This window comes from Brienomyrus brachyistius, chromosome 7 (assembly GCF_023856365.1).
Source record: "Brienomyrus brachyistius isolate T26 chromosome 7, BBRACH_0.4, whole genome shotgun sequence".
In the NCBI taxonomy this organism is placed as follows: domain Eukaryota; kingdom Metazoa; phylum Chordata; class Actinopteri; order Osteoglossiformes; family Mormyridae; genus Brienomyrus; species Brienomyrus brachyistius.
In genome coordinates this window covers 17,782,825-17,796,198 of record NC_064539.1, presented here as the reverse complement: position 1 = coordinate 17,796,198, position 13,374 = coordinate 17,782,825, and the positions used below count along the sequence as shown (strand labels likewise).

At 48.0% G+C, this 13,374-nt stretch overlaps 1 protein-coding gene across 5 annotated transcripts in view; it reads right to left on the bottom strand.

Moving 5' to 3' along the window:
* The window catches only part of sardh (sarcosine dehydrogenase), a 36,748-nt gene that overhangs the window by 9,224 nt on the left and 14,150 nt on the right, over positions 1-13,374 (bottom strand). For 4 of the 5 annotated variants that reach the window (XM_049019383.1, XM_049019380.1, XM_049019381.1 and 1 more), the window contains exons 10-16: positions 10,272-10,362; positions 8,066-8,207; positions 5,799-5,882; positions 5,486-5,599; positions 2,440-2,578; positions 1,783-1,899; positions 371-518 (exon numbers count right to left, since the gene is read on the bottom strand). In XM_049019383.1, the coding sequence (XP_048875340.1) occupies positions 371-518; positions 1,783-1,899; positions 2,440-2,578; positions 5,486-5,599; positions 5,799-5,882; positions 8,066-8,207; positions 10,272-10,362 (835 nt within the window). The remainder of the gene's footprint in view (positions 1-370; positions 519-1,782; positions 1,900-2,439; positions 2,579-5,485; positions 5,600-5,798; positions 5,883-8,065; positions 8,208-10,271; positions 10,363-13,374) is intronic. The other variant, XM_049019384.1, reaches the window with a different exon arrangement.

Below are 13,374 nucleotides of genomic sequence, written 5' to 3'. Positions count from 1 at the left end.
ATGCGTTACGGCCGACCACGGCTCCCCTTGACCACGCGTGTTCATGCGACCGCACGCCTCATTAATATGCATTAGATTAGCCACTTCAGCGTTGCAGGGCGGCCGCATGGAGAGCACGCGGTGAATCACGCTGCAGCGGGATGGGAGAGACATTAAAAGGCCGGCGGAGGGGAATTCATCACGGGTGCCGTTGGAGAGCGGTGTCGCGAGGTCACCACACTGGGAGGGATTGGCAGGACGGAGCCTATGGCTGATCAGAGAGCAGAGCCGCACGTTAAAAACTGCGGGACGTTAAGGGTACGGCAAGCGAGACGGCTTCACGCCTCAGCTGAAGTCCTTCCCCAGTAGACGGCATCCGGGAGTTGGACACCTTTTGGGCCCCTGGATGCTGATCATGCCGATGTCTTCCGAGTGGTCCAGCAACGTGCAGCGGAAGCCTCTGTCCTGCAAGACGGCCTGAATGTGGCTCCAGTTGTGCTGGGCCACGGCCCCTCCCACTGCCAGGTAATAGCCATGGCCTGAATAAAAGCAAAGGAATGAAGAGGAAGGACGTGATTATGAAGCTAGAGCAGCCCACGACTCTTAGGAACAAGGCTGGATAAGAAAGCCTCTTCCACCACCTCCTACTGTCCACCAGGCCACAGCCCCCAGAGCCAATCAGCCGGCGAGGCACGGAGGGCCTGTAAATCAGCACAGGGTGCCCCTGGAGGCGTGATAAAATTGATTTCTGACAGGCGCCCTCAGCAGCAGCACTGTGTGCCGTGCGCGGGTGTGAGCGGCAATCAGCCAGGCAGCCCCAGATCCCACACGGAGGCTCGTATAACGATGTGCCAGTCAGGGGGGGGGACATCTCACAAACCCCGCCCACCATCGCCGCCACCTGCCCGCCCACACACAGAAGCACGCTGTGGACAGAAAGGTGGCTCTTTCTCAGGAGGTGGAAAGTTCAGGTCCAGAAAGTAAAAATCCAGACCAAGATTTTGCTTCAGCCAACCAGTTGAGTCCTCTGTGACTGTGACTCTTTACGCACAACTGGTTGGTTGTAACAAAATCTTGGTCTGGATTTTTGTTCTCTGGATCTGAACTATCCATCTCTGCTCTTTCTTCCTTTGATAATGTTTTTCCTGCTCTTCTTATCACTCATTAGATACACAAACACCACAAGTTCAGTCTTCAACAGTCCGTGGGAACCTGCTGAGACTCCAAGCCAATCTACACTTTACTGGAAATGACCACATGCACGTTGGAGCTCCGACTACCCTGTGAAATCGGCATCAGTCTTCTTTTCCTGCATATCTAGCAGGCATAGAACCACTAAAAACATCTGTCCCCCCCTCCCTCGGCTCCCTCCAGCAGAAGAAAACATTCACTCACAGCAACCTGCATCTGCTCACTGCTCCGCCTAATTGGCAGCCGGTTACCATAACAACCCCTTTAAAGGGATGCTACTTCAATAGTTTGGTGGCTCCACTAAGAGCAGAGCCAAGCAGGTGAAGCCAAGCCTACAGGCCAGCACCTGCCTACATGCGTACAAACACACCAGACCTGCCGCGGTTGCACTCCACGACACAAAAATAATGTTTGCATTTGCAGATCCTGCCCAATGCTTAAAACACAGGTTACTCTCCTTGATAATTAATTAACTACGAGTCATTCCATAGTACAGACCGAGAAACTGAGTGTGCAGGATGTAGGGAACACAGAGAAGAACGTGCAGTGGAGATGTAGCTACAGGGTTAGTGATTCAGCGGCTCAACTGTTTGAATCCATCCCATAACTGACCTTCAAACGCAGGCGCTAACGGCGACTGGCCGGCGGCCGGTGGCTCGATGCGGCTGACCGTGAGGTCGCTCTCCACTCCGCCTTCCTTATTCAGCATGCAAGTGTAGATCGTGGACCCTGAAAGTCACACAACCGGGGATCATCGGTGACCATCCAGGATTTTTAATTTGAAGGCCAGGGAACCGGGGACGAGCACGGCACCCTGGGAAATTGACACAGATGATTTTACACAGGGATCATGGGAGCCTGGGAGCTCTGAATATGAATGCCCCGAGAAAGGCATCTTAGCTATAGAGGCAGTCAGGGGCATCTTCTCCGACTCAAATTCACCACTCCTACACGGTGCATCCTACTTCATACGCTGTCTGTGTGTCACTCAGCCCTCCAGTGAGGCCCTTAAGCCCCCCGGGAAAACGACTGATCCTGTGCCCTGACCCCAAGCTACACCCTTACAGAACAGCAAGATGGGACCTGCAAAGACCAGAGACTTCCCAAGGACTCCTACAAGAAGATAAATACAGTATCACTGTCATTTAATGCATATATCATTTTCTAATCTCGCATGACAGCATCCCATAGGTAAACGCACAGGCACACAGTACATATAACACATGTTCTCACTCACACACACACACAAGGATGGTCTGCCAGACTCACCCACAGCCTTGTTGACGTCTGCGGAAAAGAGCCAATCCGCAGCCTGCTTGGCGTCCGGACCAATCAGAAAGAACTTGCCGAAATAGGACATGTTAAAGACAGCCACCGCGTTCCTGCAGGTCAGACACTCGTCTTTGATCTGGAAGAGAGGAGCAGCTGCTGGTTGAGAAAGGGCACTGTGAACACACCCCCATCTAGATGCTCACTACAACTTCCTCTGTGCCCTCACCGTCCAGCTCATTCCCTCTGCGGGAAACACAGTCCGCAATGTGTCCGCTCTGTACAATCAGCCTAATCAGCCACATGAGATAAAACCAAACCTATGCTGATGAAAATTAAACCAAACAAAAATGTTACACACAGATAACTGGACAGTGAGCAATGTAAAGCTCTTTACGTTACATGTATGCTAATGATTACATGCCCAACATTCCCAGTATGATTTTAAAAGCATTCGTCTTAGTTTTCATCATTAAAATCGCCCTTTTATTTAGTTTTTTGTTCCATTTTCGTCACAGAAAAAATGTTGTTGACGAGTATTTTTCTTCTCAACAAAATTAACACTGCCACGCAGCCCTAATGTTGACAATAAATAACCAGACAAAACACAAGAAACTCTTGGCATTTTTAGTTTTTTGATTTCATTCATAGATTTGTATAAATTTTGAGGTAAATATCGTGGGAAAAATGTTCCGACAACCCAAAGCATAAAAGTTTTTATCACACTGGTAAATACAAACACACACATGCTCACGCAGGCTCGCTCGTGCACACACACACTCATACTTGATGATAATCCTTTGTTCCGGCTCTTCCCAAGGCTGACTGCAGATCCTCTCTTCATATTAAAGCCAAGGTACAGCCCTTCTACTCTGACTGTATCGTAATATAATCTACACCGCAGTGACAAAGAAGCCCTTCTTATGCACGATGTCTCTTACCTAGAAGCACTGCTAACCTCACAAAGCTTTCTATAGTAGTACATTCCTGCCTGTCTGTCTTCCATCCTGAACACCCACACACTCGTGATCGTATTTGCTGCACGCCAAATGCCAGTGGTTCACAGTGCACTTACATGCTCACAACTCCACTCACGCCATCACATGCTGAGGGCACGGAAGTCACCGATTTACTTGGAGAACATTTTGAACTGAATGACAAGCACCGAGAGTCATGAGTGATCTGACAGACAAAATGGCAGCAGAGGGCAAGGTGGAATTGAGCAAACTACTAACTGTTTCACAGTACAGCATGACGACCTACACCTTGCAGAGTGCAAGGCGGGAAATGCAAACCTATAGACAATTTGGCAACAAAAATCCTCACCCTATCTCTAAGCCTGAGTCCAGCCACCCTGCAGGGGAAAGCCCATTTCAGCTGCTTGCATCCACAATCTCGTTCTTTCAGACACTACCCAGAGCTCATGACCATAGGTGAGGGTAGGAACGTAGATCGACTGGTAAATTGAGAGCTTTGCCTTCTGGCTCAGCTCCCTCTTCACCACCACAGAACGACACAGCGTCTGCATTACTGCTGATGCTGCACCAATCTGTCTGTCAATCTCCTGCTCCCTTTTCCCCTCACTTGTGAACAAGACCCTGAGATACTTAAACTCCTCTGCTTGAGGCAGTAACTCATTCTCAACCTGGAGGGGGCAAATCCACCCCTTTCCTCTCGGGAACCATGACATCAGACATGGAGGTGCTGATCCTCACCCCGGCCACCTCACACTCAGCATGCACACTCCCCAGTTCATGCTGAAGGTCACATGCGCCATGATGCCAACAGGACCACATCGCCTACAAAAAGCAAAGACGCAATCCTAAGCCCCCCGAACCAGACCCCCTCCGCCCCTTGGCTATGCCTAAAATCCCATCCATAAAATTTCTGAACAGAATCGGCGACAAAGGGCAGCCCTAGTGGAGTCCAACACCCACCGGTAATGAGTGTGCCTTACTGCTGGCAATGCGAACCAAACTCTCACACCGTTTGTACAGGGACTTGATGGCCCACAACAACGGACCCCATACCTCATACTCATAAAGTACCCCACACAGGACCCCTGAGGGACATGGTTGTATGCCTTTTCCAAGCCACAAAACACATGTAGACTAGTTGGGCAAACTCCCAACAGTATCCTTGTGAGGGTGAAGAGCTGGTCCAGTATTCCAGGATGGAATCTGCATTGTTCCTCCTGGATCTGAGGTTCGACCAGCGGATGGACCGTCCTCTCCAGTACTCCAGCATAGACCTTCCCAGGGAGGCTGAGGACTGTGATCACCCTAAAGCTGGAACACATCCTCCAGTCCCCTTTCTTAAAGACTGGGTCCACCACCCCAGCCTGCCGATCCAAAGGCGCTGTCCCCAACCTCCAACCTCCAACCGTGTCAGTCAAGGCAGCCCAATAACATCAAGAGCTTTTAGGAACACAGGGTGAACCTCATCCAGCCCCGGAGCCCCACCACCGAGATATATTCACATTATCTAAAAGGTTTGCCATCATAGATGTAAACTGGAGGAGAAAAAAGAACAATTAGACCAATAACAGATACTTTTCTAATCTATTAATTAATCAATGAAATGCTTGAACATTATGTATTCTTTTAATTGTGCAAGTATTATAAAATAATGAGTCAAAATTCAAAAAGATGCGGAGAGATTTGGCACATCTGCCTGCCTGTGTCATGCATGCAGCAGACACATTTAGAGTTTGCACTAGCATCGTACTTTGCATTTACCAGAAATTTACAGCCTTTTCATTTTGTCTTGTGGGGCCAGCTGTGTCATTTCAGCTCTCATGCTATATCCTGATCGATCACAGCAGATCAGGTCATTTAAACACTGTGTGGGGTTAGTGACCCGAATCAGTTACACTTTTGCGTAACATTTCCAGTCAAAGGTCTGCGGAAAAAAAAAAAACTTCAAATTCCCACCCCCTGATTAAGACCCAGCACGATCGCTTCACACCCACACTCCTTAATGCACGTGGATTTCGCTCCTTTGCCGACTGTGACGAGACAGGGAGGAGGCGAAGGAGAAGGCTCACCACGTGGTGATGTGCAGGGAAGTCGAAGGTGTACTCCTTTCCAAGAAGGTCGTTGTATTTGTAGATGGAATTCCGGGAGGTCCCGTAGGCCCCATAATAATCATAGTCCAGCACCTTCCAAATAAAAAAAAATTAAATTAAAACAACACACAAAAACTGCCACGGCAGATGAGATTACAAACGAGGGGGCAGTCAAGATATCTGCATTGATAGTGTCTGCATTAAACTGACTTAATTAATCAAAGGATCACTCCTGTGCTACGCCCTTGGGAACAACTGGATCACCTGACAAACCACAAAAGAGGCCTCTTACTGGAGCAGGACCATCCCGACTGAAGTACCCTGGTCGCTCCCAGCCATGTCTTTCCTGAAAGATACAGCCTTTCTCCAGCAGCACCTATAAAAACAGTCACACAGAAGCATCTTTAGCAGGATGCAGCCCAGCCAGCCAAAGGACACTGAACCGTTACGTTATCCGCCTTAGTTACTGCTTTATTTCCCATTGCACAAATACAGGAATATAGGATTTCTTTTTTTTTTTACATATCCCACTGTGCTCACCTGAGAGACATAAGCAGCTAAGAGAGAAGCTTGGAAGTCAGAGTGCAGGGTCACTGTTTACATGTGTATTACCACAGAATCATTTCCAATACGCCATGTCTAAAAAATGCATGAAATGTCCAAGCAAACATAATGCATTGTTACACTGTGTACTTTTGCAAAATATTAATACTTTGGTTATAGAAAGAGCCAATATAATGTTCTGGAAAAAGACTCGCAAGATTACTGCACGCCACAATGCAATTATATCCCAGTTCTGGCCCCGGGGAATAACAGAATTATTAATAACATTTACATGGACTTTTTCCTTCCATGGGGACAGAGTGTACATAATATGGATGTGTTTTCACAATAGTGGAAAAAGAGAAAGAAATACATGCAGTGACTGTAAGTCAAAGCGACGACTTCCTCACAATGGCGAATGAGCTGTCTCCAGGGAAACACACACATTTCTCGGCCAAAATGGTACCCTTTAGCCTTCATGATTTCCAGAAAGGTAATACTGCCAATCGTTTACAGCTTGCGATGAATTAAAGAAGGCAGATGGGTGAACATTGTACTATTTAAGTGTGCTCTAATACTGGGCAGGGACAAATGTCGGAATAATTAGTAATTCTTTCAGTACGAGCTACTTAAGGTGTCGAATAGGAAAGACTTTACATTAGCAGTGCGATGGTTAAAGGACGCCACCGATGTCCGGAACATTGGGCAATAATTTGCTTGAGGCCACAGCCTAGGAAAGGCTGGTATTCATCATCTGATGACAGGGTTGAAAAATTTAGCATAAGAGGAGAGAATGCTTAGCTGGACCAGCAGTCATGAACACTCAGCTAATGCCCCCATTACCAACAATGTTTAATTCAAGAGGCCTTAATCTTCTAGCATTTTCCCCCTTCTGCTTTTCTGCAGTGAATGGGGAACCCTAATGCTAATCTACCTGTCAGTCCAAAGACGACCAGTGCTCAAGCTTTCCATATTTCCATAAACCTTTGCTACATTGAACAATAAGGAAAAATACAGTCGCTCCTCTACTTACGAACGAGATACGTTCAGAAAGGCCGCTCGCAACTAGAAATGTTTGTAAGTCGTTATTCAACATCATTTTAAGGGCATACGCAAGTACTAAGAACCATGATGCTGGGAGTAGGCACGCTACGCTGCTGGAGTAGCGGGCAGAAGTCCTACTAGGCAGAATTTCCACGCAGAAAAAAAAATTATGTTGCGGACAGGAAACGGGAGCCCAACAAATACAATTTAGACTCCGTATGTCTGAAAGTTCGTAAGTTGAAAGTTTGTAAGTAGAGGAGCATCTGGCAGTCTTTAAAAAAACTAGTTGAAATAAATATTTAAAATGTTTGTATTACTTTATTATTCATATGAAATGGGTTATTTTATATTCTGATACACAATTAGGACCCCATTCTTGTACGAAATGCAAAAATTTAGATACAGCATGATCTCACAAGGCGTTAAAAGGACGTGTTAGTCACAAACTCATTTGTGTTTCAATAAGCCAGTTAATTTTTCTGGCAGCAGTTAAAGGTTCCAAGTCTGACTTGTCTTGATATCCTGAACCTTAACCTCAATCTGAGGACATGGCGGAGAATCCCACAGGCGGTGAGCACGAGGTTAATGCCGGATCCTTTAAATTCCCCATTTGCTACTTGGCTCCATCTCTCTTTCATTTACACAAACAAGGACTGCAGCTGTGAGAGAGTAATGGAATAAAAACTCCCAAAACGCCATCATACATCCTCAGAAAATTATTTTTTATGGGTTTATATCTTAATAAGATCCTTTTCAGGATCCATATATTCATAACCTTTAAAAATGGAAAATGTCATGGTGGACGTGAACTTTCTGTTGACATCCAGTCTGAATGCAATTCTTCACAGTCAGCATGTTAAACAAATTTTAAGTAATTTTTTAAAAAGCCCAGTGAACTCGGATGGAATTTCAATGAGTGGGGGGGATGAGAGGCAGGGAACTGGGCACGAACCCACGGGGAGGCGTGCAAACCTGGTGCAGGGGGTCTCTCCTCATGTTACGGCTGGCCAGGGGCTCATCGTAAGGGAAGACCACGGAGTAATTCTTGGCGTACGACTCGTGGCTGCGCTCCCGGATCCAGCGGTTGCTGTTGGTGAGCGAGTGATGGAATCTCCTGCGAATCACAGCAGCGCCATGAAAGCCAAGCCGGCCACAGCCGACGCTGCGGAATGCGCCCTGGATCGCATTCAGATGGCCATGCTGCCCCTTGTCCATACAGCACTCACTCACATACAGTCCCACGCCGTCTGGCGGCCCGTACGTGTGGAACGCAGCCATGCGCAACAATGAAACCAAACCCCACCCGTGCCTTAACATTTCCCAGAAGCACATTCCGAGTGTGGCTGGGGTCCGAACCCCATCCCAAGAAATAAAGGGAATTGGTGCACTGTGAGCGAGATGCCAGTTGCACACCAAAGGGTTTTACCACATGCTGTTGATCAGCTGAAGAGAACTGGAGAACACTCAGACATCCAGCCACTTTCCAGCTGTATGTCAGGAATGAGCCTGACGTCTATCCAAGGGACGGGCCAGTCCACAATTTTTCAGTTCTGATCTGATTCTGATACAGATTCCATTAATATATAAATATATGTATCTATATAGCCTTTGTATGTCTTGTTTTAAGCGTTTTAGAGGCTGTTCAATTTGTATCTTTTCCAAGAGATAAATCCAAGAGGCGAATGCTTAAAATGCCCCAGAATGTTTCCCCCACTGGCAACAGCATCACTTACACTTCGCTGCGATCGCAGCCCCTCGTGTGTCACCAGCTGTACTGAGTGAGTAAAACAGCCCAAGCCGGCGACTCCCAAACCATCCACTGCTTTTTCATAATTGCATTGTCTCACACAAGTGCGTGCGATTCGTTTAGTGGGATTTTTCACTAAACGTTACTCCCACCTCTCAAAACTTTGTTTTCACAAAGATTGCAAACTACAGTGCCACTGGTTGTTAAGTGTAACATACTCCCAGATTGTAACCCTCCTATCTGATGTTCCTACGCTCCCCCTACTGCAAAGTGTATGCGTGTGACGTCACAGCGGGCGGAAATAGACTGAGAGACAGCGTTAACGTTCAACATGAATGGCGCATAAAAACAATTTAAAATAGGAAGTTGTCATGCGATTGATTATGCAAACCGATTTAATGAGAAATAAGAGCTCTCTTCTTACAGACTGCCGAAAACTAAATAAGTAAGTATCGGACGTGGATCGGTCTCATATGGCCGATACCCGATTCGTCTAGTAGATATGGATCAGTTCCGATACCGATACGAATATTGGCATCTCTAATCTATCCTATACAGCAATGGGCACAAGGCAAGGGCACCCTTCAAAAAAAGGGCAGCACCCTATCAGAGAGAACATGCCCTGTGTCCAAGTAACCCACCGAAATGTGAGGAAGGCACGCAAAACAACCCTTTTACTGAGTGTATTTATTAACAGTTTGTATTATTTCCGATTTCCATCAATCCGTCCATCTTATGTAACCATTTATGCTATTAAGCATCGTGGGGGGGTCCGGAGCACATCCCGGGGCTGCAGGTGCAAGGCAGGGAACACTCAGGATGGGACACCAACCCATGTTCGATTTATTAAAGTTAAATAACACAATTTCAGATTGCCATAATAAGCAGATACTTTTACAAGTATGTGAAAGACTAACAGTGACCGGCAGTGGTTCCTGCACTGTCCAGCTACGGCCAGAAAGGCAGCCGAGGGGCAGCTTTGGGCACCGGGTGAAGGACTCGGGAAACTGGCTCATTGGCCTCATTATCATTCAGGACATGGAGGCTGAGGAGGACAGGGCGCCCGCAGACAGACGCGGCAAAGATCCACCAGCCGACGGCTGAGAGACATCCCCATCCGCCGCCTGCCGCCATCCGTCACCCGCTGGGCAGGAGCGACCCGGGACCGAGCCGGAGCCAGCCGAGCTGGGGGTGCATATGGTGCGAGCAGAGGGCCAAAAGGCACCAGCAAGGTGGGGCTAATGGGGCAGGAACATGTCAGGCCTCACATCTCCGGACGGCAGGCACTGGCGGGGGTGCAGTCCTCCCCATCTCTCAGAACACAACACAGAAGGGACTAATTGGGACGGGGGAGGAGGGAAGGTGTGGCCCAATAACACAACAGCAGTTCCCAGAGCAAACTAAGACAGACACGTGTAGAGCGGGACCCACCTGATGTCATAACCGTACATGTCCTTCTCCGGGCGGCCGTGGATGATCCAGTGCGCAAGCTCCCTCCCGCAGCCTCCACCGAGCATCATCCCTGTAAGGGGGGGGTCATGTGACACGAACAGATGATGGACAGAAGAAGGGTGGAGGGTAAGAGGAGGCTGTAACAGGAAAGTGAGAGAGCTCAGAAAATGCATGAAGTGACACAGCAGAGAGAGACTAGGAGGTTAAGGGAGGTGTAGTGGGGGGATATGGGGGGGAGGATTAATTTAAATTGAAATCCTGCCCTCCCCAGGGGGGTGTGTCCTCATGAAGCATTCACCAGCGACGCAGGATCTGAGATTAGTCACTCGTTAAAATTAGCATGATTATGCAATAATAATACAAGTAATTGCAGACGGAGTGTCCCCGTGCGCAGAGTCACTCCCGGCCTCCCGCCCCCAGCCATCGCGGCTCTGAAGCTTCATGAGAGCATCAGCAGTGGAGATATTATTTATAGCCTCCGATTGGCTCCACGGAGGGCTGGTAAAAGCAGCAACCGCATTGGCGTCACAGCCTTCGGGCAACAAAGGGCCCTTAAGTCACGCCACGGCGACGCAGACTCACACCCAGGATCGCTCCTGATTGGCCGTGAGACTGACAGCCTGCAGCCTGGAGCGCAGCCCTCGTTACGGGACGTCGCGTGGGTGCGAGAGCTTCGGCTCGCCCCCCACTCCCCATTCTGCCCCCCAATGGCAGCTCCCCGGCTGCCCCTACTAAAGGTGCGCTGAGTCACCGCAGGTATTTCTGGATCATAAATGTGAGGGTGGAGGAGGGCGAACAGGGAGCTGAAAGGCTGCTTGCGCAGACTCCCCATGACGGCAAATAGCTGCCTGCGCAGACTGCACGTGATGCAGAAAGGCTGCCTGCGCAGACTCCCCATCACGGCAAAAAGCTGCCTGCGCAGACTCCACGCAACGCAGAAAGGCTGCCTGCGCAGACTCCACGCAACGCCGAAAGGCTACCTGCGCAGACTCCATGCGACGCCGAAAGGCTGCCTGCGCAGACACTCTGCAGTCCTCTGCTCACTCACTTGCCCATCTCATCTGGATGATGCTGGAGCCACTGTGTGGCTCTTTGGATTTGGACACTGAACCTGTGACTGGGATTTGAACCTGCGACTTCCAACAGAACTTCGCCATTGGGTCCTTGACTGACCAACTGCTCCAGGAACCAGCTGGTTCTGCTTTCTCAAAAATGTCATGTAAAAATTCAAGCTAATCAAGGGACAGGAGCAAATCCCGTACAAGGCCTAGCCCCCCCCCCCCAATTAAGGAGCACAAGACCCCAGTACAGAAAAAGGGGGTTGCAGCCCTCATGCTTTATAAAGGCAGGGTATGCTTTTGGTTTAAAAATCAGCTCTTAATCAATGCCTATTTATACCTGGACGTAAATTTAGTGGTTTTCTTTCCAAATTTTGCCTTCAGCAATGAATATGCAGCTTCACCTGATTTCATTTAGAGACACAGAGCAATTCATTCTTTCAAATAGGAAAAATGTTACCCCTCTATGACAGAAGCCACGCAATGCTGTGTTACACCTGGGGGGGGGCTCTGCCTATTCCTCACTATTATTACTCTTGGGAATGACGGTGATCTGCACACGGCCTCCAAGCAGAGCAGCGCTGTTAAACTTGGCATCACACAGCCATGGTGCCAGCGATGGACTGGGCCAGTCATGCCGGGGTATAACGATACACACTCCTACACACCAAACGGCTGATGGGCCTGACAGGTGAAAATGAATAAGTGTGCAGGGACCCTAGAGGACAAAGCTGAATGGCTGAGAAGCCCTTTGTGGGAGAAGGCAGCCAAAGAACGAACCACACCTGGGAGGAACAGCTCCACAGATCAGTCGACAACTTGTGTTTTCATGCAATCTATGAATTCTGAAGAAAAAGACTGCTTGCGTTTTCATACAGACAGAATCAATGGCATATCTGCTGATGCACCCTCGTGTTGTGGAAGGCAGATACCGGGCCAGAAGGACAGAAGGTGACCATGAGGTGTGCTGAACGCTGGCAGATGCCACAGGAGGCCAGGTCAGCAGAACTCAGGAAGGGAGCCCAGCCTGACCTTGGCATGGAGCTTGGTGTCGGGTGACAAATGGAGTACGTCTCTCACATTTCGATGTGGGACGTCCCCATTGGTTAGCTGGACCATTCTTACTAACAGTTAGCTATTTTTAAAAATATATATATAAAAATATGACAACAAAATACCAACTAACTAATTAATCAATTCGACAAGACAATTTTTACAATAGTGCTACCCTTTATTGTCAAAGTGCTATCGTTTGTTTGTTCTTAAAGATGCAAATATTACCGATACATTATATGTCGATAAATTATTTAAGCCACTACATAAATCACCATGTCACATTTCCACATGTAAGCATTTCGGAGGATAATTCTGTAAGCGACTGATACTTCATAAACGCAGCTGGGAGTTTATGGTAAAATAAAGCACATAGCTGTTGCTGATGGAAGCGATATATATTCACAGCAGGTAACCGACCCAGCGATGGTACAAACGCGAATATATAATGCAGTGTAAAGTGCTTTGGTAGTTTAACACAATAGCCTGACAGCCTCCTGAAGGGGCCCTTCATTTCTGAGAAGGGGCCCTTCATTTCTGAGAAGGGGCCCCAGTGCTGTCTATAGCTCCGTCAGTGGGCTCTTGCATATCACCTAACCCAGAAGTTTACTCACAACGCAGCTCACCTCCCGTGAAAGTCAAAAAACTGTTAGAAACTATAAACAAAACAAAAAAATACATATTCAGGTCAACTTATGTAACTGGGTGTTCTTTTCTACATAAATTTGTAGAGATGTTACTTCCTTCGCCATCCTGACACAAATTGCTAAGGGAGTGACATTCTCCATCTCTTGCTGCAGCTCCTGCGGCCTTATGGGACAGCGTAGTGTACAACGATTGCACACGTCGGAATCTCGCAGAATGCAGTACGGCATCCAGCTACCGTTTGCATACTGTCTAATCCATACTGAGAATACTGCTCACTTTGCAATTATATTAATTAAAAGTATGCAATTTTAGACGCACTTAAG